A 24644-nucleotide genomic window follows, 5' to 3' on the forward strand; every position below is an offset into this window, starting at 1 on the left:
GCCTCAAGACTGTGCAATGTTTTACGAATGACACATGTCCCCTGCATCAACAATATTGGCCTATAATAAAGGAGCTAATTTGCAAATATATACCTTCTCCAGTCCTTTACTTCTGCCGATCTTTACTCACCTTTACTTACCAGAGTCTTGAATTCTTGAAATTTTTTGGAAGGAGAAGCTCTTTCCTTAGTACTGAAAGCCATCTTGAAAATCAAGCTTAAGCTAATGAAGAAAAAAAAATCCTTTTACCTTTAAGTGTACAAAATAGCACTCATACCAAGAAATAATAGTGTTTGAAAGAGAAAAATCTCGGATTTCTTCTGCCTTCACATGATTATGGGTATTGCTCCCTTTTAGGTGTCTTCAAATTTTTTCTGCTATCAGCCGATGAGCACTTTCTGCATCCCTTTTGCCGATGAAAATTTTACAGAATTTATCTTGAGTGAGTTCTACTCTGAGTTTGACGCCAAATTACAAGAAAATTAATTCTTGGATCAATTTTCCTGAAAAGGGACGGTTCGGTTCCTATTCTCACTCGTTATGAAAGTTTCGATAGAATAAGTAAATATTTTAGTACCTTTGGTGCTGACAGTTTCCTTTGGTTCTTCAGCTGCTGACAGACAGCCAAGGGTTTGCTAGATAATCTGGTGATTGCCAGGATTGTCGATCGGTCCTAGTAGCATGATTCACTTTCCCCTTCCTAACAAACGTATAAGGAATTAATACCGGTTATATAATCACCATTTTAACTAAAGTTTATATATCGTGTATATAAGTTTTATATAAAATGCCCATGAAAATAATTATTCATATTTTCAGAAGATAACGTTTATATAAAATTTATATAATTGAGGAAGGGTTTTTATAAATTTTCTTTATACGCATAGTATCCTTTTGCTTAATTTGCTTATTATAACTGTTATATAAATGACCTGAATGACTTTAACGTAAACCTATCTCATTTTCATGAATGATGATGATGATCTCATTTCAATGAACACCCTCGACTCTCAGACTGCGTGGGATAGGTATTATTAGAGGTACTAATGGCTCCGAGACGAGTTAAAAGGGGATATCTCGGCACACAATCCGAGGAGCCCTGTTACCTCAGTTGGTAGCGTGTCTGGCTCATAACCCTGCCCAGTTAGACAGCAATATTTTAAAAATATTGAAATTTAATATATTTTTAAAATGTTTTTCATGTATTTTTAAAATATTTTCAAAAGTACTTTTGAAATACAATCAATGAATATTTTTAAAACATTTTAAAAAGATATTAAAAATATAAAAAATTAAAATTTTTAAAATAATATTTTATAATATTTTTAAAGTATATCATAATTATTTTTGTTAATATTTTAAAAATATTATTAAATATTATTTTAAAAATTTTGATTTTTTTTCAAATGTTTAAATTAATATTATAAAAATTTAAAAGAAAAAAGGAAATGATAATAATAATAAATAAATAACATAAATACATCGACATAAATTCAAACTAGAAAAAGGCCCAAATAATTAAAACTGGAAAAAGACGCAATTATAAAGTTAAAAAATAGAGAGAGAGAGAGAGTTAAAAAAATGAGAGTTAAAAAAAATAGAGAGAGTTAGAAAAAATGATAGTTAAAAATCATGATAGTTAAAAAAAAGAGAGAGCTAAAAAAATGAGAGAGAGTTAAAAAAAATGAAAATGAAAAAATTACATCATGAAATAAAAAACAATAAATAAATAAATAATAAATAATAAAGTCTGGTAAAATATCATAAGAATCCGTCAATAAACAAAATATTACGGACTCAGAGGCCTGCGATAGTTAAGAGATTGAATTTAGGGGCCCATTCATATCAAGCCTGGCTGGTCTGGTGGTAAAGTACTGGACTTCGGATTGCAACTCCATCCCGAGGTGTGGGTTCTAATCCCGACTAGGACGGCCGCGGATTTAAGGTAAGTCACAACTCTACGATGATCCACCACCTGGTAGTAACGCATATGAAAACTTGCACACTTCATAACTAGAGTGCGCTACCAGCCAGGAAGAATAATGAAAATTCATTTTATACACTCTTTGAATTTGGTTATATAACTTTTATACTAAGGGTTACATAATAAAATAAGTTTTTTAGTAAACTTTTAACTAAAAAACTTTACATCCATTACATAAACAATGAATATTCTTTAGCTTGTGGTTATTTACGGTTTATACTTTTAAAAACAAATTTTTTATATAACTCTGCTACTAGGGGTGTCTCCAAAGTCTGGTCGATATAGGCTAATGATGATCATTAGTTGTAATGGATAACCAGAACTTAGGAGAAACCGGAGAACATCCATGAAAGTGAGCAAGGAGCGATCCACTTATCACTGTATATCCTACTGTAAATCACTTTCATTGTTGGCGATTAAGGATCCAGATTTACACATCAACTGGTGCACACTTTTACCATTCATCATGAAACCAAGGCCACTGATGCGTCATGCTGGCAGGTGATTCTATTCATATAGTCACCCCTTCAACACGAATGTTTTCCTGACTGAATACAAAATGGATTAGGTATTGCTTCTCAATTAATGGAACTGAGTCGAATAACTGAAGCGTCACGCACCAGCCGAAAGTGGGTTTCTTTACCTAAAATATCTTGACCTCCTCTTTCAAATCTTGAACTGAAGTCTTTGATTATAAATTCCTCCTCCTCCCCTTCTAAAGTCGGCATCTTCCAGCAAGTGATTAGAGGAGAGGTAAAAATACAGACCATTCAGAGTTGTTTTTACTTATTCTAAAGAGCGTAACTTGACATCACTCTAAAGTTTTTTGTACCTAGAAGTTGTGACATTTCAAAATAATGCTGTACTCTAGATTGTAATGGACTATTAGGCAAGGTACAAAGTTACTTAAGCATTCTGCTACATGTTTCTGAACTAACATTTCATGGAGAACACGATTCGCGCAGTGAGAATTACTAAAATTAACTCCTAATCAAGATATTTAGTGTTTCTTGACACGTAAATTCAAACCTCCCATTCATGAAAACGCAACAGTCTACTTCAGTCAAAACACGTAAGTACTACACAAAATCCTGACAGTCTCTGCAGCATGAAAAAATGATAATCTTAGTCTCAGCGCTTCAGTTCAGCTATTGCATGTTGTCTGCACTTTGAACAACGCAGAATGCGGAAGGAATATTGCTCGATTGAGAGGCTAGCCATGATCAATGGGCCATTTTACTCACATTGAGTAATTGCGTTTCTTGTGACCTTAGGGTGGGATTCACTTAGGTTTTCCAACTCAAGTCTGAGCAGTAGTAGTGTTCAAAATTACATCCAATTTTCAGGGGGTAAGGTCAAATTACTGGTTTGATTTGGCATGGAAAGACCCTTAACATTTTTAGCCAACAACATGAAGCTTAACCACAGAGTATGAAAAGAGAACAAAGTACGTTTGTATTAGGAGACATGGGAGCAGCTGATGAACACTTCGACGGGGAGATAATGAATCTTGGATTCTCACTGTTGCACACTTGCTTTGATGAACTTTTTTTGATAGACATCGTCACACTCATGACCCTAACTCAAACAGCAATGAATACAGTCAGCAAACGAAGCACAAAAAGAACTGGGTGTTGACAGCAAGAATGTTGATCTGCATTTCACTAACTCCACAGCACGATCCAAACTCAACGTGGAAATAGTAAAAATAAATTGTTCTTAGTATTTATTTCCAAATAAAGTACCTATCTATCGATCTATCTAATTCTAATAGTGTCACTCGCAATCCCGGTGACAATGACCACCACAAAGATTCAGGCTCAGAGCACTATTAATCATTCAGTAATATTATACCCAACGAGGAGAATGAAACTTGGACATGAAAACTAGTACTACGTCTAATAACCGTTATTCGAAGACGATGGAGATATAATTTTAGAGCTTATGGGAACAGACTCACTAAGGATCACACAAGTTCACCTTTGGAGTTCTGAGTTTACTGAAGAGATTACGAAATGGCATTTCGTCCTGCAAAGATACTGAGTACTTAACACACTTCTGTTTGTAAGAATTGAAAGCACTATTGATTGAGAAATTGAGAAATATTATACTGTTTAAACTTGATGACGAATGTGATCCGTGGTCATTGATGTGATCATTGTTGGATCATTCGATCATTATCATTGTGATCCTTGGGATGGAGGTTAGGCAGCAATATTTACGCCTTTGGGTTTTCTTTGAGATTTCAGAAACCCAAAATAATAATCACACAAAATATGGTTCAAAAGGAAATCAAAAGCGTTGAAAATATGAGAAACACCTAAAGAAAACACGTCACGTACTCACTCTCACTCATAGAAATCTCTCATTACACTGAGAAGACGTCGTAAAGAGGGAACCTGGAAACTACTCCGGAACTTTTATTAAATTTATCATCAAATTGGCAGCGTTTAAGGGCAACATTGCCAGTCAAACAAAACATTGTTTATATTTTGGCCTTTTATACTCTCTCATTGCCGATGTTTCAAGTTTGATAAAATATCCATGCGCGATTTGGTTTGGTAAAATACCGTTTGGGGAAGTAGCTGCCCTCCTTAGATGGCTTAGACTGCGCATTAGGAAATTTCGGCAAGACTAGAGTCCCTTCAGGCGGGACGATAGGCAACTCAGCAACACCCAGCAAGTCCGAGACCGAGACAATGGAAATGCCCTGTCATGCCAGTGCCGTTGCCTGATACGGGTACTTTTCGTTCGTATATCCGGATGTATCCACTAAGCGGAAGGCGCGTCTTTACCCTGATTTACCCCGCTAGCTGTCTTACCTACCGCGCGACCTAGATTGCGTTATAAGTCAATGCGCTTTACTGTAGTTTCTATCGTTCGTAGCCAATGAGAATTAGGCATTACGTCAAGTGACCCAACTTTGTCACGATTTCAATACTGACCTGCAGTTTTTTTTCTGTGACGTACAGGGGTGTGCCAAAAATATGGATCCTTCCTTACTGATGTCTCGAGAACGATTACAGATTATTGACATGCGGTTTGAACGAAATTCCTTAAAAAAAGGTGGGCCGTTTTCGAGGGGGGGGGGGGGGGGGGGTCGTTTCCTCTCTGCCTCGCGCCCGCGGGAACAACTTTTAAATTTAAAATGGGAACTCTCTTTGCCTGATACTTCGTAGAAGTCATACCAAAAATACGTGATATCCTTCCAAAAAAACAAAAATATGATTTTTGTACAAAATTTCGGCCCAATCCAAAAAATGTCACTAATTACCAAAAACAAAAAAAAAACCAGGCACCCAAAAAATATGATGGCAGTACCGTTTGGATTCATCATATAAAAGGAAATGATATCAAAACGGCCCAATTTTCTCTTTCATGCCCATGCAATATACCAAACACCCCAACTTGTTTTCACAAAAAAAAAAAAAATAAATAGATAAATAAATAAATAAATACCTATAAGGTATGAAGACCTGAACACGTTTATTGGATCCATCGCTTTAAAGGAGTATGATATCAAATCGGCCCAACTTCTCTGAAATATGCCCATCTCGGATCAATAATTTTTTTGAGACCTTCCGACTCATCGCTGAGGAGACACTGATCATTACTTGACCCTTAGTATATGTCCTTGTTTAGATGTCAAAGAGTTCCTTATGAGAACTGTAATGAATTTTTTTGCTTTGAAGAGATAAAATCAAAAAATCGTCATAAAATTGAAAAAAAAATTCGAAGAAAAAAAAAGGAATGGGCCGGCCGGCACGTACAAAAAAAAGGGGGAAATGTAGATACATTGGTATGCCCCAACATTTTGGCATGGGTGACCGACCCGGTCTTGCCAACATCCATGAAGTTGCTAAGAAAGAAGCATTGTAAGTAGGAGGCACATAATATTCGCAATAATACGCCAAGGTTCAGTAGTTTGTAAGGCCTTCTATCAGAAACAAACAAAGAATATGGCATTGCTTGAAAGTTGTTAAGTTGTTCACTCATGTGTGAATATCTTTCAGTCTATCTTTCAATGACGATTTCAAGAAGGACTGATCCTCCTTTTGACGATGATACTTGTTCATGTATATGTGAAAGAGAGACGATAATCACCCTATATTATCTACCACTTGTATGTACGGCCGGCCGGCCCATTCCTTTTTTTTTCTTCGAATTTTTTTTTCAATTTTATGACGATTTTTTGATTTTATCTCTTCAAAGCAAAAAAATTCATTACAGTTCTCATAAGGAACTCTTTGACATCTAAACAAGGACATATACTAAGGGTCAAGTAATGATCAGTGTCTCCTCAGCGATGAGTCGGAAGGTCTCAAAAAAATTATTGATCCGAGATGGGCATATTTCAGAGAAGTTGGGCCGATTTGATATCATACTCCTTTAAAGCGATGGATCCAATAAACGTGTTCAGGTCTTCATACCTTATAGGTATTTATTTATTTATTTATCTATTTATTTTTTTTTTTTTGTGAAACAAGTTGGGGTGTTTGGTATATTGCATGGGCATGAAAGAGAAAATTGGGCCGTTTTGATATCATTTCCTTTTATATGATGAATCCAAACGGTACTGCCATCATATTTTTTGGGTGCCTGGTTTTTTTTTTTGTTTTTGGTAATTAGTGACATTTTTTGGATTGGGCCGAAATTTTGTACAAAAATCATATTTTTGTTTTTTTGGAAGGTAACACTTACGGCTGTCTTGTCTGGCAAACTAATAGACATATACCCTTTTCATGTAATTGAAATCAAATTAGTCACTTTTTAATCAGTCAAACGATTTCCTAGGAGCCATTCGGATGATTAGTGGCAATTTAACAAAAAAAGGAGACCTCTTTCTATTCAATTTTCTGCTTAGACGTCTGAGCCTTTCTAAGGACGGACCCTCGCCTCGGACCCCCTCTTCTTTTGCGGGGAAATCCCGTGATCCCCCTTGGAGGGACCTCCACACGGAGAAAAAAACTTCGTGCGTGGGACCCGAAGTTTAGGCCATATGGATCTCTGAAGTTTTCGGATTGAGCATCTGAACACTCAAGGTCTAGCCGCCGAAGTTCAGGTCAGACATCTGAAGTACTTCAGTTCTTACATCTGAAGTACTTTACAGGTGAGAACCGAAGTTTTTCGGGCCTCCCGGTTATAACTATACGTGAGCATCGTTGCAAACTCATACGCGGAGAGAAATTTCGACACAAAAGTTTGGTTAGTACGGGAGTAAAATACACGGAAAAAAAACCTATCGTGCAAGGGACCCGAAGTTTAGGTCATATGGATCTCTGAAGTTTTCAGATTGAGCACCTGAACACTTTAGATCTAGCCGTCGAGGTTCGGATCACACATCTGAAACTTCAGTTCTTACATCCGAAAAACTTCGGTTCTCACATCTGAAGTACTTCAGATGTAAGAACTGAAGTTTCAGATGTGTGATCCGAACCTTGACAGCTAGACCTCAAGTGTTCAGATGCTCAATCTGAAAACTTCAGAGAACCATACGACCTAAACTTAGGGTCCCACGCACGAGGTATTTTTCTCCGTGCAAAGCATGATCGCATCCTAACTTTTACTATGTCAGCACACCCTCGGTGACAATATGCCTTAAGCAACGCAATTGACAGTGCCCAACAGTAGCGAGGTGTGAATGATCGATTATCGATATTTCCCCATTTGAAGCTATGGTAAAGTTTCGATTATAAAGGTCTTCATTGCGAAGACCCTGTCTATCGATCCTTTTCCATAGGTTTAGATGGCATATCAATCGATATATCGCAAAGTGCGCCACGCTGCCAGTGCCCAACATCGAATTTCTTCCTCTTTTGGACCTTCCCTAGTAGCAGAGCGTCCTACAAAAAAGTTATTTTTTTATATACAAAAAATACATTTTTGTAAATAAAGGGTATATACAAAGGTGCTAAAAGTGAACATTTATAATTAACTTTTATATAAAAAAAAAGGTTAAACCTGTCCTCAAGTTATGAAAGATGTAAAATTGTAATATAAAAAAAATTCTTTTTATTATTTAAAGCTTCCCTAGTAGCAGAGCGTCCTACAAGAAAGTTTTTTATATACAAAAAATACATTTTTGTATATAAAGGATATATACAAAGGTGCTAAAAGTGAACATTTATAATTAACTTTTATATAAAAAAAAGTTAAACCTGTCCTCAAGTTATGAAAGTTGCAAAATTTTTATATTAAAAAATGGTTTTTGTTATGTAAAGCTTATGTATAAACGTTCACTTTTAGCACCTTAATATGCAGCCTTCATGTAAAAAAAGTTATTTGGCCTCAAGTAATGAAAGTTGTATAATTTTTATGTAAAAAAATGTTAGGTTAAAAAGCTATAATAAATTTTAGTTAAATGTAAAGCTGATGTACAAATGTTCACTTTTGACACCTTTATATAAATTCCTTCTACTATGTATTCACTCTACTAAAAAAAAGGAAAATGATGGTGATCTTGAGCAATACTCGATGATCCTTGAGAATCTTTAAAATCATCGTACATGAAATTAAGTTCTTTGTTGAAAATCTCATTATTCAGTTTTAGAAAATTTCAACAAAGCGAATATAATTAATATCAAGGGTACACTGTAGAACTCATGTTCAAAAGAGTAAAAAATGCAAAATATATCAATTTAAGCAATGAGGGTTACACAATGAAAACAAAATGGATTAAATGTTTGCATGATAGTATACAATATTTTTTTTTAATTTTAGAATTCATTTATTTGTATAAATTACAAAAGAAATAATAATTATCAGCCTAAGGCTGTAATTGATAATGTTACTGTCAAACAGACTCAATTAAATTCTATGAACAAGTTTAGTGCACCAGAGAATGAGGAAGAAAAACCTTTTCCTCCTCCCCCACTCTTTGTTTCAGATACAGGAAATCCAATTTTATTCAAAAAGCAACTTTTAGATCCGATTGTAAATGATATCAAAATGCAAATGGTGAATAAATCTCAAATTAAGGTTATTGTAAAAAGTAAAAAGGACTATGATAAATTAAAGAAAGCTTTCGCGGATAATAATAACATTAAATTTCATGTCACCCGAACTGCATGTCAATAGGCTTTTCCTAAACTTCGGGAAAAATCGGGGTACGCAGAGAGCCCCCAGTTTGAGTTTGAAAACAAACAACACCCTGGGCAAGAAGGAATACATTTAAAAAGGAATACATTTTAAATGTTAGGAATAATAATAAAATGTCATTGTCAGATAAAAGTTGAAAAACTTAGAAAATGCAGTTAAAATTGAAATATTGAAATTCTAGAAGAAAACTACACTAAATACACTTTAAAAGAAAAAGTAGGTTGGAGCAATTGGTACGATAGGTTGGTACGATTCCTAGATCACATCAGATGAGTCTTCGCCTCCAGACATATCAGTCATCATATTGTTGGATATAAGTGATGGACTGTCCTCGAAGTTCTTTTGAGAATTCGTTCTGAAAATGATTAAACAGAAAATAAGAATAGGCAATAGCAGGGGTGCAGAAAGTTCCTAGCCTTCCGCTAGACTCAATTGGCCTCCCCTTATTGTAACCAAAATTCATGATCGCCTCCCCTCAAGACAAAAAAAAAACTAAACTTTTAACCCAAAACAATTGGACAGCCAATAAAAGGGAAAATTTTGCAAAAATCAGACAGGATTCTCCAATTTCATCTTATTTTCAAGGAGTCTCCCCCCGGTTTTTCCCATTCTCGCAGGGGTTCTCCCATTTCAAGCGACCAACACACAACCGGGCTGGTCACGTGCTTGGGAAGTTACAGCATCCCTGTATGATAGAGGGCAATCGTTACACTAGTAGAGTTTCAGCAAGGGTTGTCTTGAGTTTTTCCTGCAAAATTCCTCTTACGTTTGTTAACAAGTAATGATTAACTGATTTTACTTTAACATGTTCTTATGTCATTCAATAAGAAACATGATTCAGGAAACAGGATTCTACAACATGCCACATATGATAATGCATACCTGGTAATCTCTAAAATGGTGTCCCCATCACTACCATCATCACAGTCTTTTGGTTCGCTGTCATTGTCGTTTTCATCATTATCATTGGTCTGTTCGCCGTCAATATCGGTTTCATCATTATCATTTGTCTGTTCGCCGTCACTATCGGTTTCATCATTATCATTTGTCTGTTCGCCGTCATCATGGCTGTTATGGCCATCATCACCACTCTCATGGGCAGAGCTATCATCGTCACTTTCTTCAAGCTCTTCTATTATAGACACTTCTGGTGCCTTCCTGCATAACAGTAATTTAATGAGAATTAGAAAACCATCTTATCTGGCCAGACCTTCAATTAAAATTGGCATTACTGTTAACTAAAAACTTCTGGGTGAATGTTAGCTTGACGTATCGAATTTAATGATGATGAAATGTTTTTCAATTTATTTCATAGGAGGAAATTTAACCCTTTCCACTCAGGTGTCGAGCAGGACTCGACAAAATTGATTCAGGGGTTCCGCTCAGGTGTCGAGCTGTGCTCGACAAAATTTCCGAAATAATGGCCATGGAAACCTGCTGCGCTCTCTGGTGACACTACGGAACTACTTGAGTCACCTGAGTTCCAAATTTCACCGCTAGGTGTCACTGGGGAGCCATCGCTCGTTTTCTAACCTCTTGTTAATCTTTGCTCTCACGCTGATTTTTATCGCGATTTCGGCCAAATTAAATCAGAGTTGGGGGCAGGTGACCTTAAAAAAAATTTGAGTGCAAAGGGTCAAACCGAAAGATTCTTCATGAATAGTCAAAACTAATGATGTGTTCATAAATTTAGTCACCCAGTTTCCTCTCTTCTTCCCAGAACACTTTCATAATGAGATAACGTAGAACTGCTGAGTAATTATTTTTTCAAAAATATCCAATTTCTTTTTTTTCCCGAACAGGTAAATTTAATTAAAACAATAAAGGACCTAGGGACAAAAATAAAAACTCACGATGCGGTTTTAAACTTGTTGGCCTCCTGAGAGAACCATTGCCCAACAGAAAAGGCTACGGCACCTTCATCCAAATCATTGGGGTAATGATGGTACTTAACAATTTCTGAAAAATCAAAATTTTCGGTTTGAGTTCTTAAAATATTTACTGACTTACTGAGGAAAAGTAGCTAAAAAATTTCAAGAAGGATAATTAGGGATACTTCTTGTGTGATTAGACGTTGAATGATGCAGTCAAATTACTCCACAACTGGGTACTGTTTCAGCGAGAGTTAGAATTCTTTGCTTTCTGCCATTTACAGAAGCATTTAGGTAAAGAGGCTCTTTCCTTTGACTAGTGAAGAGTGGAAATTCAAAACTTGGTAAGCGGTATCAGGTGTAGCTAAGATAGGGCAACTGTTTCTTTCGTTGAATGGGGAATGCAGTAGCCTCAGAATAAAAATGGAAAATTTGCAGGGGTCTGAAATCTGATAAATTTCAGTTAAAAATGGAAACTACTGAGAGAGTTGAGCATGAGGATATCCTTGGTTACTTTTTAGGAAAAATATTAACGGTAATAAATATATTATGACAAAAGGATCAAATCTAAAAATCAGAAGGTGCAAAATCTCTATTCTTGTCCTGAAAATAAGATCAAAATTTATAGAAAACTTCCCAATTGAAAGTCTTGAAAGCAAAGGCATATAAGTTCTTTTACAGTGAGAAACACCATTCACAATATGAACAACAGCTGATGGCGCTTTTACTCTTACTGGGTTTTGTGTTTCTTCTTTTCACGTGTCTATCCAAAAAACAGGAGAGATGAAATTAGGAATAGAGATGATTAGTTAAAATTTGAATAGTAAATAAAATAAATATACATTACTTACCAAAAACAACATCCTTAAATTCCATTTTTTTGAATCCTATTTTGACCACGCCACCTCTTTTTTTCCCGTCCCATGTGAACAGTTCAGTCTTGCATGGTGCTATAAGGTTAATCATAACGCAACGAGCAGTGTAATTAGGATACAGCAGAGGTTTGGTAACCTTTTTCCTGATGAGTGTTGCTATCTAAAAAAGTGAAAGGAGAGACACTAGTTTTAAAGTTAAATTTCAATCCTTCCTCTGAAATCTTTGTTAAAAGGAAATCAAAACTTGCCTCGTTAGTAGTGAGTCCAGAAGGAGGAGAAAAAACTCAAAGCAGAAATTGAAATTGAGTCAGAATGTATAAAAAAGAAGACCTCCTTCAAAGCATGATAACATAAAATTTTGAAGTGAAGCAACAAGATTATTAAATATTTTTTGATAAAATTTTACAGTAAAGTCGCATGAAAATTAAATTTTAGTTTCTCTTCAGGCAGGAAATATACTTGAGACAGGATTTCCTTCCTTTTCCACTGATTTTCTTGGTTTTGTGTTAATATTAAATACACAACAATTAAGAGTTTTTGGCAAGATTTACACAATTTCTCCACAATTTTTGTTGACTCCCTGCTACTGTAATGGTGTAAAACTGAAAGGGCAAAATTTAACTTTTTGAATTCATTTGCCCTTATTGTTCTTTTAAGATTCAAGAGACACTTGATACTTATATGACGAAAACCATTTTGACAATACTCATTAGCATTGTGAGGAGAAAGATAACACACCAACGGCATAAACTGCTTACGGAACACATTATCTTTGCTTTTCCATAAAATTCTCAAGATGAACTTACAGCTTTCACTGATTTCTGCCTCAAATCCAGGGCAGAGTTGATACAACCCCCTCCCCATTGCATCCCCTCAATGCCGTAAGTACAACAGACATAACTATGGACTCCATTGAATTTAGGCAGATGAAAAAAAAGTAAAAGCCATGATTCGTAATACCGGTATATACTTACAAATTTATCTTTGACGGTGGGAGATTTCAGCTTCTCATTTAGGTCTTTCATGTGTTTATTTTTCGCCAGAGGCAGGTTTTCTAAGAGTTTGAGATCAACATCCTCCTCTTTGATGACTCTTCTGGGAGCGATATGTTTAGCGGTAGAAGGGGTTTCCTCCAGCTTTTTCATGATCTCTTTGTGACCGATAACTTGAAACTCTAAAATCAAATGAGGCTGTTAGAATTGTGCGCAGATAAGCAAAAAACAAAACAAAACCAAAAAAAGAAGAAAAACAAAAAGAGTATTTTACCAAGATAAAAGGAGAAAGAATTGCAGTTTCAAATCTTTCAATTTTCACAACTATTTTGCACCCAATTCAAATGTCCTCTGCACAAGCAACCACATGTGAAGCAAATGACATTTTAAAGAGAAAGCAATGGTTTAGTCCGGTTAGAAAGAAATACAAAATTCTCCCACCTCCCATTACATTTCAATAGTATTCTTCCACTTATTTTATTTGATCTCTCGCACTTTCTTGGACGATACACAGCTGCACCAAAAATGTCATGAAATTCGCAGGTTTTGGAACAATTTTCTGACTAATTTTGAACTATTACAATCATTGGTTTTTATGATTTTGCCCTGTTAAAAAAAATTTTTGAACTGTGGTAAAGTTTTCCGAGTCAACTGCTACTGCAGATATTGCAAAAGGGTATATTCCTAATTTTATTGAGCGAACTGAAAAACTTACTTGAGATAAGGCAGACGCTTTGGGCCAGCGATTCCAGAGTAATGCTCCCATTTGCAGCCCACGGACAATTGTGGTCATCGCCTTGCGCCGGGCAGCACACTTTTGCAGCTTTCTTATTGCAATTTGATGGTGTATCTGTTGGACCTGTTGAAGATACGCTACTTGCTGATGTAGGATGAACAGTCCCAGATGCTTTTTTTGAGATTAGGAGTTTTTTACCTGTGACGGATTTTGATGTGAGACTTTTAGTTGGAGCAACTTTGTTCTTCGAACCTGTTGCACCTGTTGAGGATTTAGGATCAACATTCCTAGATGCTTCCTTTGAGATTAGGAGTTTTCCACCTGTGACAGATTTTGATGTGAAACTTTTAGGTGGAGTAACTTTGTTCTTTGAACCTGTTGCACTTGTTGAGGATTTAGGATCAACATCCCTAGATGCTTCCTTTGAGATTGGGAGTTTTCCACTTGTTAAGGATTTTGATGTGCTACTTTTAGGTGCAGTAACTTTGTTCTTTGAACCTGTTGCACTTGTTGAGGATTTAGGATCAACATCCCTAGATGCTTCCTTTGAGATTGGGAGTTTTCCACTTGTTAAGGATTTTGATGTGCTACTTTTAGGTGGAGTAACTTTGTTCTTTGAACCTGTCGCACCTGTTGAGGATTTAGGGTCAACATTCGTAGACGCTCCCTTAGAAATTTGGAGTTTTCCATCTGTTGCGGATTGTGATGCGCTACTTTTAGGTGGAGTATCTTTGTTCTTAGAACTGTTGGAGGGTTTGACAGACTTTCCTGAGATGTTTGCGGAAGTTTTCGCTGAATCCGAATGTGTTTTCTCACTACCTTTGCCACTTGTTGAAGACCTACATTTCTGACCAGGATCCTGACTGAAAGACTTCTGTTTTGAAGAACTTCTGGAGAGATTATTATCATCACCTGGTTGTTGACTTTGGTTTTTCAAGCTTTGGTTGATGGCTTTGGAAGCTGGTTTACCAGTGAGGACTGGAAAATCGATTGTGGGTTGCAACAGTTTTTTGTAGTCAGTCACTCTTCGACGTTTTTGGCCTGCTCTTTCAGCTTCACTTTCCTCGGCTGTTCTTTTTTTATTCGTTAACCGAACCATGTCCTTACGGCACTTGTCAAAATTCCCTGGAAAAAAGAAAAAGAAAATAAAATTTCTGAAGGTTGCAAATTTAAAAAAAAAGTTTAAAGCTTAAAATACTACTGAGGATACATAATAAGTTACAGTAACAGATCAAATCTAAATTATTTGTATTGCGTAAAGTCTTTCTCAGGGGGTACTGTTGCCTGATTAAATCACTCTTGCCATCCAAAATATTTATAGAATGCACTAGCCATTGCAAGTGGTCAGGGGGCTCTGCCCCCTACATCCTGGTCATTCACTCTGCAAGTATTACTCCTTACATCCACTCCGCTTTTAAAGAAATAAAGCGAGCCTATTTTTGCTGGAGAACAATTATGTTGGGCAAAACATAGTTTCATTTTCAGGATATTTAAATGTGTTTAAATAGGGGGAAAATGAAAATGGAGATGAACGCCCGCCATTATGAAAATTTTGAGGGTAGGACTTTGTGCTTCCTTCTGTATCATTTTAGGTCTACACTGTCATTTATGCCAAATTTCCAACGTAATCTAGGATAGTTATGCAGACCGAAAATGTTAGCGTCACATACTCATGTGAATATGAGAATGCAGTATGTGAAACATTAGCGAATGCAGTGGGTACCATGTTAAAGCAACAGTAACTAAAAATTGAAAAGCTTGACAAAAATTTCATGAACAATGCTAGCATCTGTAAAAAAAATTGACGTTGAGTGAAATCAATAATTAATAATACTTACAGTACGGTTGCTTAATAATTTGAATATTGTTAAGCGTGATCCACGAAGCACCTTCGGATCTGGGCTCAACACACCTTAGGGCCATAGAATTAAGATCTTTTAGTGACGTCTTGTCTGGGTCTGGATACACACATTCGGAATTTTCATCATCGACCCATTTACTTGGCACGGCATCATAACAGTCTTTTCCATCCTCCTTGAATGAGATAAGGGTCCATTGCTGGGCTGTTTCACTACTGATTTCCTGAAACCGCAAATCAAAAATGAATAAATAATAATAATACAGAGACAGCTTTGACGAGGATGCCAGCAAAGAGATTGTAGCTATGTAAGCAAAGATATAGCTATGCAAAAAATATCAAAAGGTTAAGGTGGCCGTGATTCTCTTTTTCACATGAAAATTCTTAAAAATCCTTACCCAATAAGTTGTGTCTGAGAAGCAGTGATATTTATGATGCTAGAATTGTCACCGTACTTGTATTGTCTCAAGAGATAAAATTTAGGATTACTCAAGGTGTCAGGCATAGAGAGTTATGGTATTTGAGGTGCTAAAATCTTCACCATGCAATTTATGGCTCGAGATAAAATGTAGAATTTTAAATTAAGTTCATCATTAAATGCAAAAGTTCCCAGCTGCCAGCAGTATGAATGACAAAACAATAGGCAATGAAGGTCCTTGTGAAAAAGATTGAATGAAAGCATTTTGAAAAAAGGAACCTGGTGCAAGGCAAGTTTACCAAAGGTTCTACCTGTGCAAAGAAATTTGAGGCCAGAATGTTGTTTCTAAAATAAGAAAAAAAAAAAAGAAAAGAAGAGGAAACAATGCTTTCTCTTCAATAAATGCAGTGAAAATGTGCACACATTTTTGGCCTAATGAAAGTAGTAAGACAGAGGTGAAAGATTAAAAAGCAGGGTGAGTAAATGTTTTCATAGCAGCAGAGGCGTTTACCCATTTGATTTATTACGGCCAAGAATTCAGCAAATGAGGATGTGATACAGCTAAATAACTTACATCAAAATACAAGGAAACCTGAAGACTGTACAAATTAGAAAAAGCTGAAAGGAAAAGATTAACTAATGCCATTAACTAAACTACATAGAAGCGAAAAAATATTGAATCAATCCATAGGGGTTGCTAATCCCCAAACTCTCCACCATTTTTGACAATCCTCAGATTGTTGGATTTTGGAGATTATCATCCCCTGTCAATCCTAAGATATTGACTGATAGTACTGAGGTTTAAAATAGATAAAAAAAATTACAACGACAAAAAGTAGCGCATTCAACTTTCTTTTCCCTTTTTGCACCTTAAACCTTGGATATTCCACACCATTGACGGCCTTCACATTTCAAAAACCCCTTTTCGGCGGCCTTCACATTTTTATTGCGACCGACCGCGACCAGATAGGTCGTTTGGTCGAAGAAGTTTTGCACCCCTGCGTAAGGCATTCAGCTTTCAAGTGCTTTCAATGCTTCCATTTCTTAGGCTGAGCGGCCTGTTGATATTTGCAGAGCAAATTGCTAAGCAGTTTACAATAGACGGGTTGAATGGGGATGAGATCAACCTGCAAGCTATTAGAATAGGGGGAAAAGCGGGGGATGGAGGTGGAGAGAGATAAAATAGATCCATCCCTTGACAGACTAATCAAATCCAAGGCAAAATACGATAATACTAAAAATAATAGAGGTGAAAAAACAAGACACTGGCAAACACGCCTATAAACCGCAAACAATATTCAAGCTAGTACTCATACAATTAAAATTATCTTCGTCTTATCTCCTATCAAGGGCAAAAAAGCATATCAAAAGAATTAATAAAGCACTACGCATCAAATGAGACAGTCAGTTATGTCCTGATGAATTTTGGAAGATAGTAAGCACTGCATAGTAAGCAATTTAGTCGCATAATACAGAGGAAAAAGTGTATACAAAGTTTACACGGTGAGTACTCACATGACTTGAGCGAGACGGTGGATTTAAGAAGTGGTCGGCCCAGCTTCAGAGTGGAGAATAGGAAGGACGACAAATTGTTTTTGCTGGAACTGTTGAGGGATAGTTTCATCTTTTACGTACGGGAGTCTGATAAACTTAGATGTTATAGAAGAAACTGGCCATTTATCAACTTTGCTTGACAGTCTTGCAACTTTGTAGATCCCAAGTCTCTTGCTCTCTGGCAATGGCTCGTTGAAAAATTCACTCTTTAATTCAAATTTTTTTCCAACAACAAATTTTTCCTTTGTGATTGCATCACTGACAAAGTTTGAGACAACAATTACATCACCGCTTTCTGTGCCACAAGTCGAATCAGCCTGATTTACACACAGTTGGAAATTTGGGAAACTTGCTTTCTTGAACTGCTGCCCCTTGAGAGAAATGAGCAGTGGCCCAGACTTGTGTTCATTTTCAAATTGAACTTCTGATACTGCACTTGTTTTCTTGTATTTATTGCGCCAAAAATCTGTTTGGAAAAGTTCTCCTAGCCTTCTAATGTTTTGCTGCAATGTTTTGGAATATCCACGGGTGAACCGGCGAAAAACTTGGTTAAAGTTTTCTGGTGCCCAGGCACTAATATCACTAAGTGTGAAATCAGGAATACTATCTTTAAACCACTCTATGTCATCAGGAAGATGCTGCAAAGTGTGAACATTGTGTGAAACATTAATTTCTCCATACAGTTGAGGATATCGCCAAACAAAATGTCTCAGTAATTCTCCAGCAAATTTTCTTGTCCCATCATCAGCGCAGAATGATGCATGGTGGTATATCCTAATTGCAATTGATAATTCCATGAAGTGAATGTATCTCTCTTTGTCAAGAGAATTTTTCAATATGACAGGTCCTAAGTACATAAGGTAGAGGCGACTTTCAGTTGCTTTACACCCTCCAACATTCCTTATGTCAGCCGGTTTCCTTTGAAAATCAGATGGAATAAAATGAATACACTCCTCCAGTTTCCTTTGAACTTGCAAACGCAGAGATGGCTTCAACATGTAGGGACCAGCCAAGAACAGAGATGCAAGGAGCGCTCTGGTTACTCCGATGAAGACGAGGTGCATAGAGTCACATATGAACGAGCGTGGAAAGTGAAGGCCAGGAATTTGGACCAAGGGTGTCAATGGACGTTTTGCTGGCTGATGTTTTGGATACCATTTATTACGAAAAGTGAGGTCATCTCTTGCAGGAGCGTCTAAATCAAGAAAAACACGCTTGCTTCCCCTACCTTGCTTTTTTTTCTGGCCTTGAGTAGCTCCTCTGCTCATCTTAGTGCTCACACTCTTACCCTTAGTGGTACATCTAAAACAACTGTGAAAACCAGAGTGCCCAGCTGTTTCCAATATTTCACTCCTTGCCGGAGTGTCGCAGCAAAAACCTAACAGCATTACTTTGATTATTTTTTGGTCTATGCAAAGGTCATTAGTTAGGAGTTTTATCATCTCTTCGATGAATGGCTTGAGGAAAAGATCCATACGACCGGGTTTGCCTCGACCATAATAGAGACCCACTGGAAATACTTTGCCCTTTAAAGACTTACAGGTCGGAATAGTCATGAGAATCACATATAACGATGATTTTGTATGTTTGTAAATTTTGACGCCATCAATATTGATAATTAATCCAAATGAATTGACATCTTCAGGGATGAGGGATGCAGCAAATTCAAGTTGTTCCTGGATCCCGGTGTGGATGTATTCCCCGGGCGGAACCTTCTTCACATCTAGTTTACGTACATAAGTTCCCATAATAGTTCTACCGTCCACAGGGAGATTGTAGAAGCACACAGGATGGGTTTGTTTAAGACCTTTTGCCAATTTTGACAAAGCCACAAGTGCAGTAGAGTTCTCCGCCGACCATTCTCTGAGAAACTTAATCACTTCAGCTAATTGTGGGTCTGGCTCCATAAATGATGGTGACTCTTGATTTTCACAGTAATTAACAAATTCGCCTGAATCATCATCGTCACTGACAGCTCCTTGTCCTACTCCGGACACGGAAGGAGAAGAATTATCACTTACATTTTCACTCGACAAATAATTAAAAAATTGGTCTATTTCATCATCATCACCATCTCTTAGATCCACTTCACCTTCATCAGATGATAGTAAAACGTCAGAGATGTCAACAATTTCACGCTGAGAATCGTCAAAATCACCCACATCACTCGGCAAAGGATCAATGATGCAATAACTTTGAAAACCTTCTTCTTGTGCCATAGTAGAAGCATCCGGCTCATTAACATCACTTCCCTGATCAGCGAAGAAGCTGACCTCAATGTTTGACACCGGAAAAGAAACATCGACTAAGGATTCCTTGTTATCCGTTATCCCGCTATTGTAGGGGCTGCTATGGTGTGGCGGAGAAAAGGGCTCATTAATCGAAGCGTCAGAAGAGGAGCGTAATGCGGGTTCATCGTCTTCCCCAGCTGTATGTTGTTGCGGACAAAAGGGCTCATCAATTAAAGAGTCAGAAGAAGAACTTAGTGCGGGTTCATCGTCTCCCCCAGCTTTATGTCGCTTGTAATACCTTCCCGTCCTTGATCTTGGCTCCTTGGCCTGACGTTTGCGTTCTCGTCGTGAATGGCCCTGAAATGACAATGCCCATAAAAAATCGACAGACAAATGTATGTACACCCTCACTCCGTCTAGATTAAAAGTGCTATCAGTAATATCAACTGCTTTTTTTTCATGCCACTAAACAAGGTCATTTCATGGGATATCATCCAAAATTGTGGAGACTGGTTGCTTGACCGACTCGAAAACCTTTCAAATTTTTTTACACATCCTTGCACACCAACTAACCACATAAGAATGGCTGACTAAAAGTTTTCAAATTTTTTCGAAGTTGACAGCGAAGACTCGAAGTGGCATTTTCAGGAAAAACTGAGTTTTAAATGATTGGGATTACTCCAGAAGCCGACCAAAAATTGGCAAACCAAATCCTGACAAACCATAAAATTGAGGCATGAAAGTTGATGGATCCAATGAATATTAGCAAAGGATCCATCGTCTAATTTGAATTGGCCGCTACATTGATTGATGACGGCCAAACTCATCAAAGGTTGGCGAACGCTATATGATGAATTCAGCAGGCAGCGGAAAACCTAGACTGAATCCCTGCAGAACCATATCCTCTATCCTCGCAGCTTGCCATTTAAGTACAAGAAAATCACAGGTCAAATATTGCCTTATATTGTTGATGAAATCGATTTGGATGAAAAGATAGTGTAGGGGGCTAACTTAGCAGGGTTTTCTGTACCCAAAAACAGGAAGTTCCAGGGTATTTCAACAAATAGTTACAATTTAGAGAAGTGTGAATTTTCACATGCACGGCTCAGAGGCGGAACGCGGCGGGAACGGAGATCGAGGTTAGCTTTATTTGGGTTCCCACTCTCCTCCAACCCAAGGTAACTGCTCCATGCGCATTACACCTCTTTTATAGTAGCCATTCTAGATGTTAAGTTAGTTGTGCTAGACCAGGAGCATCGTATGTTTGGAGTAATGTCACAAGCTGATGGCCACCTTATTGCTGAAGTTTGACGTTTGCACTCCTGACAAAATTGGATAATTTGGCATACTTCTGACATTTGTCCCGACATACGATGCACGAGGTCCACCTCTTATACAGCTGAACATACAGGTTTCGTCAAATAAGTTAGTAATTGTTCACTGTCCGATAACAGACAGCTGCGCCGCTGCCAAGAACGACTGACCGAAGGTGCCATGACACCATGCTCAAATACTAGATTTCGTTGACAGTCAGGAGTGAACAGCTGCCAACTTGATGGATGAGACCTGCAGCTACAATGAAATACACCTAAATTTTGCCGTATTCGAATGCCAATTACAGAATTATTTCAACAGGCCTCCTGTTGCGTAGCTGGAAAGGACGAAATGACCAAAATAGGCCACAACTTAGTCTGAGGCGATACAGATTCCTACTCTCCGGGGAAATGTGATACTTGAGGATAATAGGCTATCCTCAACCTGGCAAATCAATTAAATGAAGGTTTACTCTTTTTCGTCGAGCAATAGTCAGAATTGAGTTGGATAAACTTGGGGCCTATTTGACACATTCCGGAGATCTCCCCGAGGCATTCAGTGATCTCACATGTGGATGGGCCTGCAGAGGGGATAATTTTATGATTTAAAGAAAGACCAAATACACTTACACTCATTTTGCGCTTTCGTTCACATATACATGGACATATAATATGGTTCACTTGGCACTTTAAAATTAATACCAAATTCGCACGAAACACACGCGAAGATACGAGACACGAGGCACGAGCATGGACCAAGAGAATAAATAGACTACGTTAGTCTCTTTATTCTATGGCAACGCGGGTGATAGGAAGAATAATCATCCAACAGTTCACGGACCACCATTCAGCATTCAGCATCCAAACATAAATATAACCTCTCAGCTAGTGTGTAGCGCCATGTGTAGCGCCGCTTTAAAGGAAGAAATTAAAGTTCAAAATCGTGTGTCCTTATCGGCAGAAATGGAACTTATTTTTCTGGTGAAAGAAGTAATTTTTGTGTCACATGCGCGGGTCAACCGTTCCCGTTACTCCTATCTACTTGAAGCGCGGTATTCTTTATTCTTGGAATGTATACCTACTAAAGTTCACTGGAGCTGGTATGTACTGTTTTTCTCTATTTCTCACCAGGTTCTTTACCTGTCTCCTTGCAGATGGTCTAATTTGTTTCATCGTCCAAAAACGTAAGGGAAATGGCATCATTTCATTTAAGATCACATTAATCTAGAGACCTAAGGAGCCCTGTAGAGGTGAGCTCTTCGGGTCGGTCTTGTAATGAAGTTATTTCATGCCGAACACTCTGCATTGCTCATTTCCATTTGAATGAACTGATGACTTCTATATTTTTGCAGCAAATTCATAGACTTTCGTCTTATTAGCTTGAAAGACCATTAAGGAATTGACTTTTAGTTAGAGGTGTTGTCAGCTAAGTTGACGGTTGTTTACTTTCGGTTTGCAGGCGTTTTCGCGTCACTACTATCCACATGAAAACATGTGACTCTCTCAGAAGCAAGAACACAAGCTTAGATAAGTTTTTTAATACTTTCAAACCTTGTAATACTTTAATTTTTAGCCACACAGAAATCACAACCACAAAAAAGTTGCAAATCATAACTGATAAGTAGATTTTTTACGATACGATCATGAGACTGATGTTTTCAGTGTGGATAGTAGCGAACGCCGCTTTGTTCAGAGGCCCAAATTCGTCGTTGGTGCTTGCTAACCGAAAGTAAACAACCGTCAACTTAGCTGACGACACCTCTAGTAGGTACTCGATCAGAGCAGATAAGGTACATAATCAACGCCCGTTTTAGATGAGTTGTCACATGTTATATAGATCAGCAGAGTAAAAATGGAATTCTTCAGATGCATCAACTGAAAACAAGCACAGTTTGTCCATATACTTGTATAAAATGAACTGTGAGTATCATAAATATATCATTAACAGAAATATCACTCATGCAACAAGTTGATAGATGCATGTGCCCGTCGTAGGCACTTTAGGTGTCATAGGATGAGTATTTAGGGGGGTTTAGCGGGGTCGTCCACCTACCCGACCCTCAAACTTTTTTTTTCTGTTAAGAAAAATACAGTTTAGACGACATATTCTGAAAGGCGCGAAGAGGAGATTTTCGAATGCCTCTTGTGCTTTTTTAGTGGGAGGAACCGTTTAACTTTAGTGGGAGGAACCGAACTTAACCGTCCTATACTTTATGTATAAACTTCTTGCATAACGATTAAATCAAGTAAATATGAAGTAAATAATTGAAAGATGATACAACTTTTTATAAGTGGCTTAAATTTCCTCATGTAAAGAAAAATAATCCGATACTTAAACTCAGCGGGAAGACTCCACTTAACCGTAATATTATTCGTTTTGTACGCTACGTACATAACGATTACATGAAATAAAATTAGAGAAGTTATGCCGTAAACTGTTATTATTTCATATAAATTTATTGATTTTTTTTAATAACGAAAAATCATCTAACACGTACTTAGCCGCCGTGTCTGAACAGCATGTACCCTTTAAATACGTTTTATGCGATTCGCACATAACGATTATATGAAATAAAATTAAAGAAGTTATACCGTAAATTGTTATTATTTTATATAAACCTCTTCATTTTTTTATATAACGAAAAATCATCTAGCACTTAGCCCCCGTGTCTGAACAGCATTTACCCTTTAAATACGTTTTATACGATTCGCACGTAACGATTATATAAAATGAAATTAAAGAAGTTAGACTGTAAATTGTTATTATTTTATATTAATTTTCCTCATTATTTTTATATAACAAAAAATCATCTAACACTTAGCCGCCGTGTCTGAACAGCATTACCCTTTAAATACGTTTTATACGATTCGCACGTAACGATTATATAAAATGAAATTAAAGAAGTTAGACTGTAAATTGTTATTATTTTATATTAATTTCCTCATTATTTTTATATAACAAAAAATCATCTAACACTTAGCCGCCGTGTCTGAACAGCATTTACCCTTTAAATACGTTTTATACGATTCGCACGTAACGATTATATAAAATGAAATTAAAGAAGTTAGACTGTAAATTGTTATTATTTTATATTAATTTCCTCATTATTTTTATATAACAAAAAATCATCTAACACTTAGCCGCCGTGTCTGAAACACTTTTACCCTTTATATACGTTTTATACGTGGCGTATATAATGTTTATATAAAAAAAAAAATTATTCGATTCGATTTCATTATAAACACTGTAATTTTTTTTTATGTAAGTTTCATTTATTCCTTATATAAAAGCTTGTTCCAAATCTTGAATTTTTTTTTTTATATAACCCGTATACATTTTTTATATAAAATTACCGCTTATATAACACGAATCTTTTTTTTATATTTTTCGTAGAGAAACAAAAATCGTCTTTGCTACTAGGGTTCCTTTTCGATTGAAACCATGTTCTGCTGGGAAACATCCTTGGAAAGTATTGCCGAGTCCAGTGACTTGCTGGTCAGAACTGATTCCTTCATTAAACCGATAACAAGCAATAACCTTTCTTCACTTCATTGGTAACAAATGATTGCTTACATAGTTGCCATATTGGGCTAGTAACAGCAAAACCAATGGATGATTCAATACGAAAAATTACTTTTTTCGTTCAGCGACAGCACGAGAGCCTCGCCGTCCAGCGGAATTCTGTCAATCAGGATGAAAGATGACTCGAATCG

The 24644-nt window shown here is 36.9% G+C and overlaps 1 protein-coding gene across 3 annotated transcripts; it reads right to left on the reverse strand.

Annotated features, from left to right (window-relative positions):
- Positions 1–8659: 8659 nt before the first annotated feature.
- LOC109040073 (uncharacterized) lies at positions 8660–23760 on the reverse strand. 3 transcript variants are annotated; one of them, XM_072303236.1, is made up of 8 exons: positions 21561–23760; positions 15395–15638; positions 13536–14681; positions 12803–13002; positions 11805–11988; positions 10936–11041; positions 9965–10240; positions 8660–9437 (listed from the first exon to the last, which is right to left on the reverse strand). In XM_072303236.1, exons 1-8 carry the CDS (start codon positions 21564–21566, stop codon positions 9338–9340), a joined length of 2262 nt encoding a protein of 753 aa, XP_072159337.1. In that variant the 5' UTR covers positions 21567–23760; the 3' UTR covers positions 8660–9337. The 3 variants fall into 3 exon arrangements, with proteins under 3 accessions (XP_072159337.1, XP_072159338.1, XP_072159339.1); XM_072303237.1 differs by having other exon boundaries at positions 11805–11984; positions 12799–13002; XM_072303238.1 differs by lacking the exons at positions 8660–9437; positions 9965–10240; positions 10936–11041; ... (1 more) ...; positions 12803–13002; positions 13536–14681 and having other exon boundaries at positions 15551–15638; positions 17348–23760.
- Positions 23761–24644: the final 884 nt, after the last annotated feature.

Source organism: Bemisia tabaci, chromosome 8, assembly GCF_918797505.1.
Source record: "Bemisia tabaci chromosome 8, PGI_BMITA_v3".
Classification (NCBI taxonomy): domain Eukaryota; kingdom Metazoa; phylum Arthropoda; class Insecta; order Hemiptera; family Aleyrodidae; genus Bemisia; species Bemisia tabaci.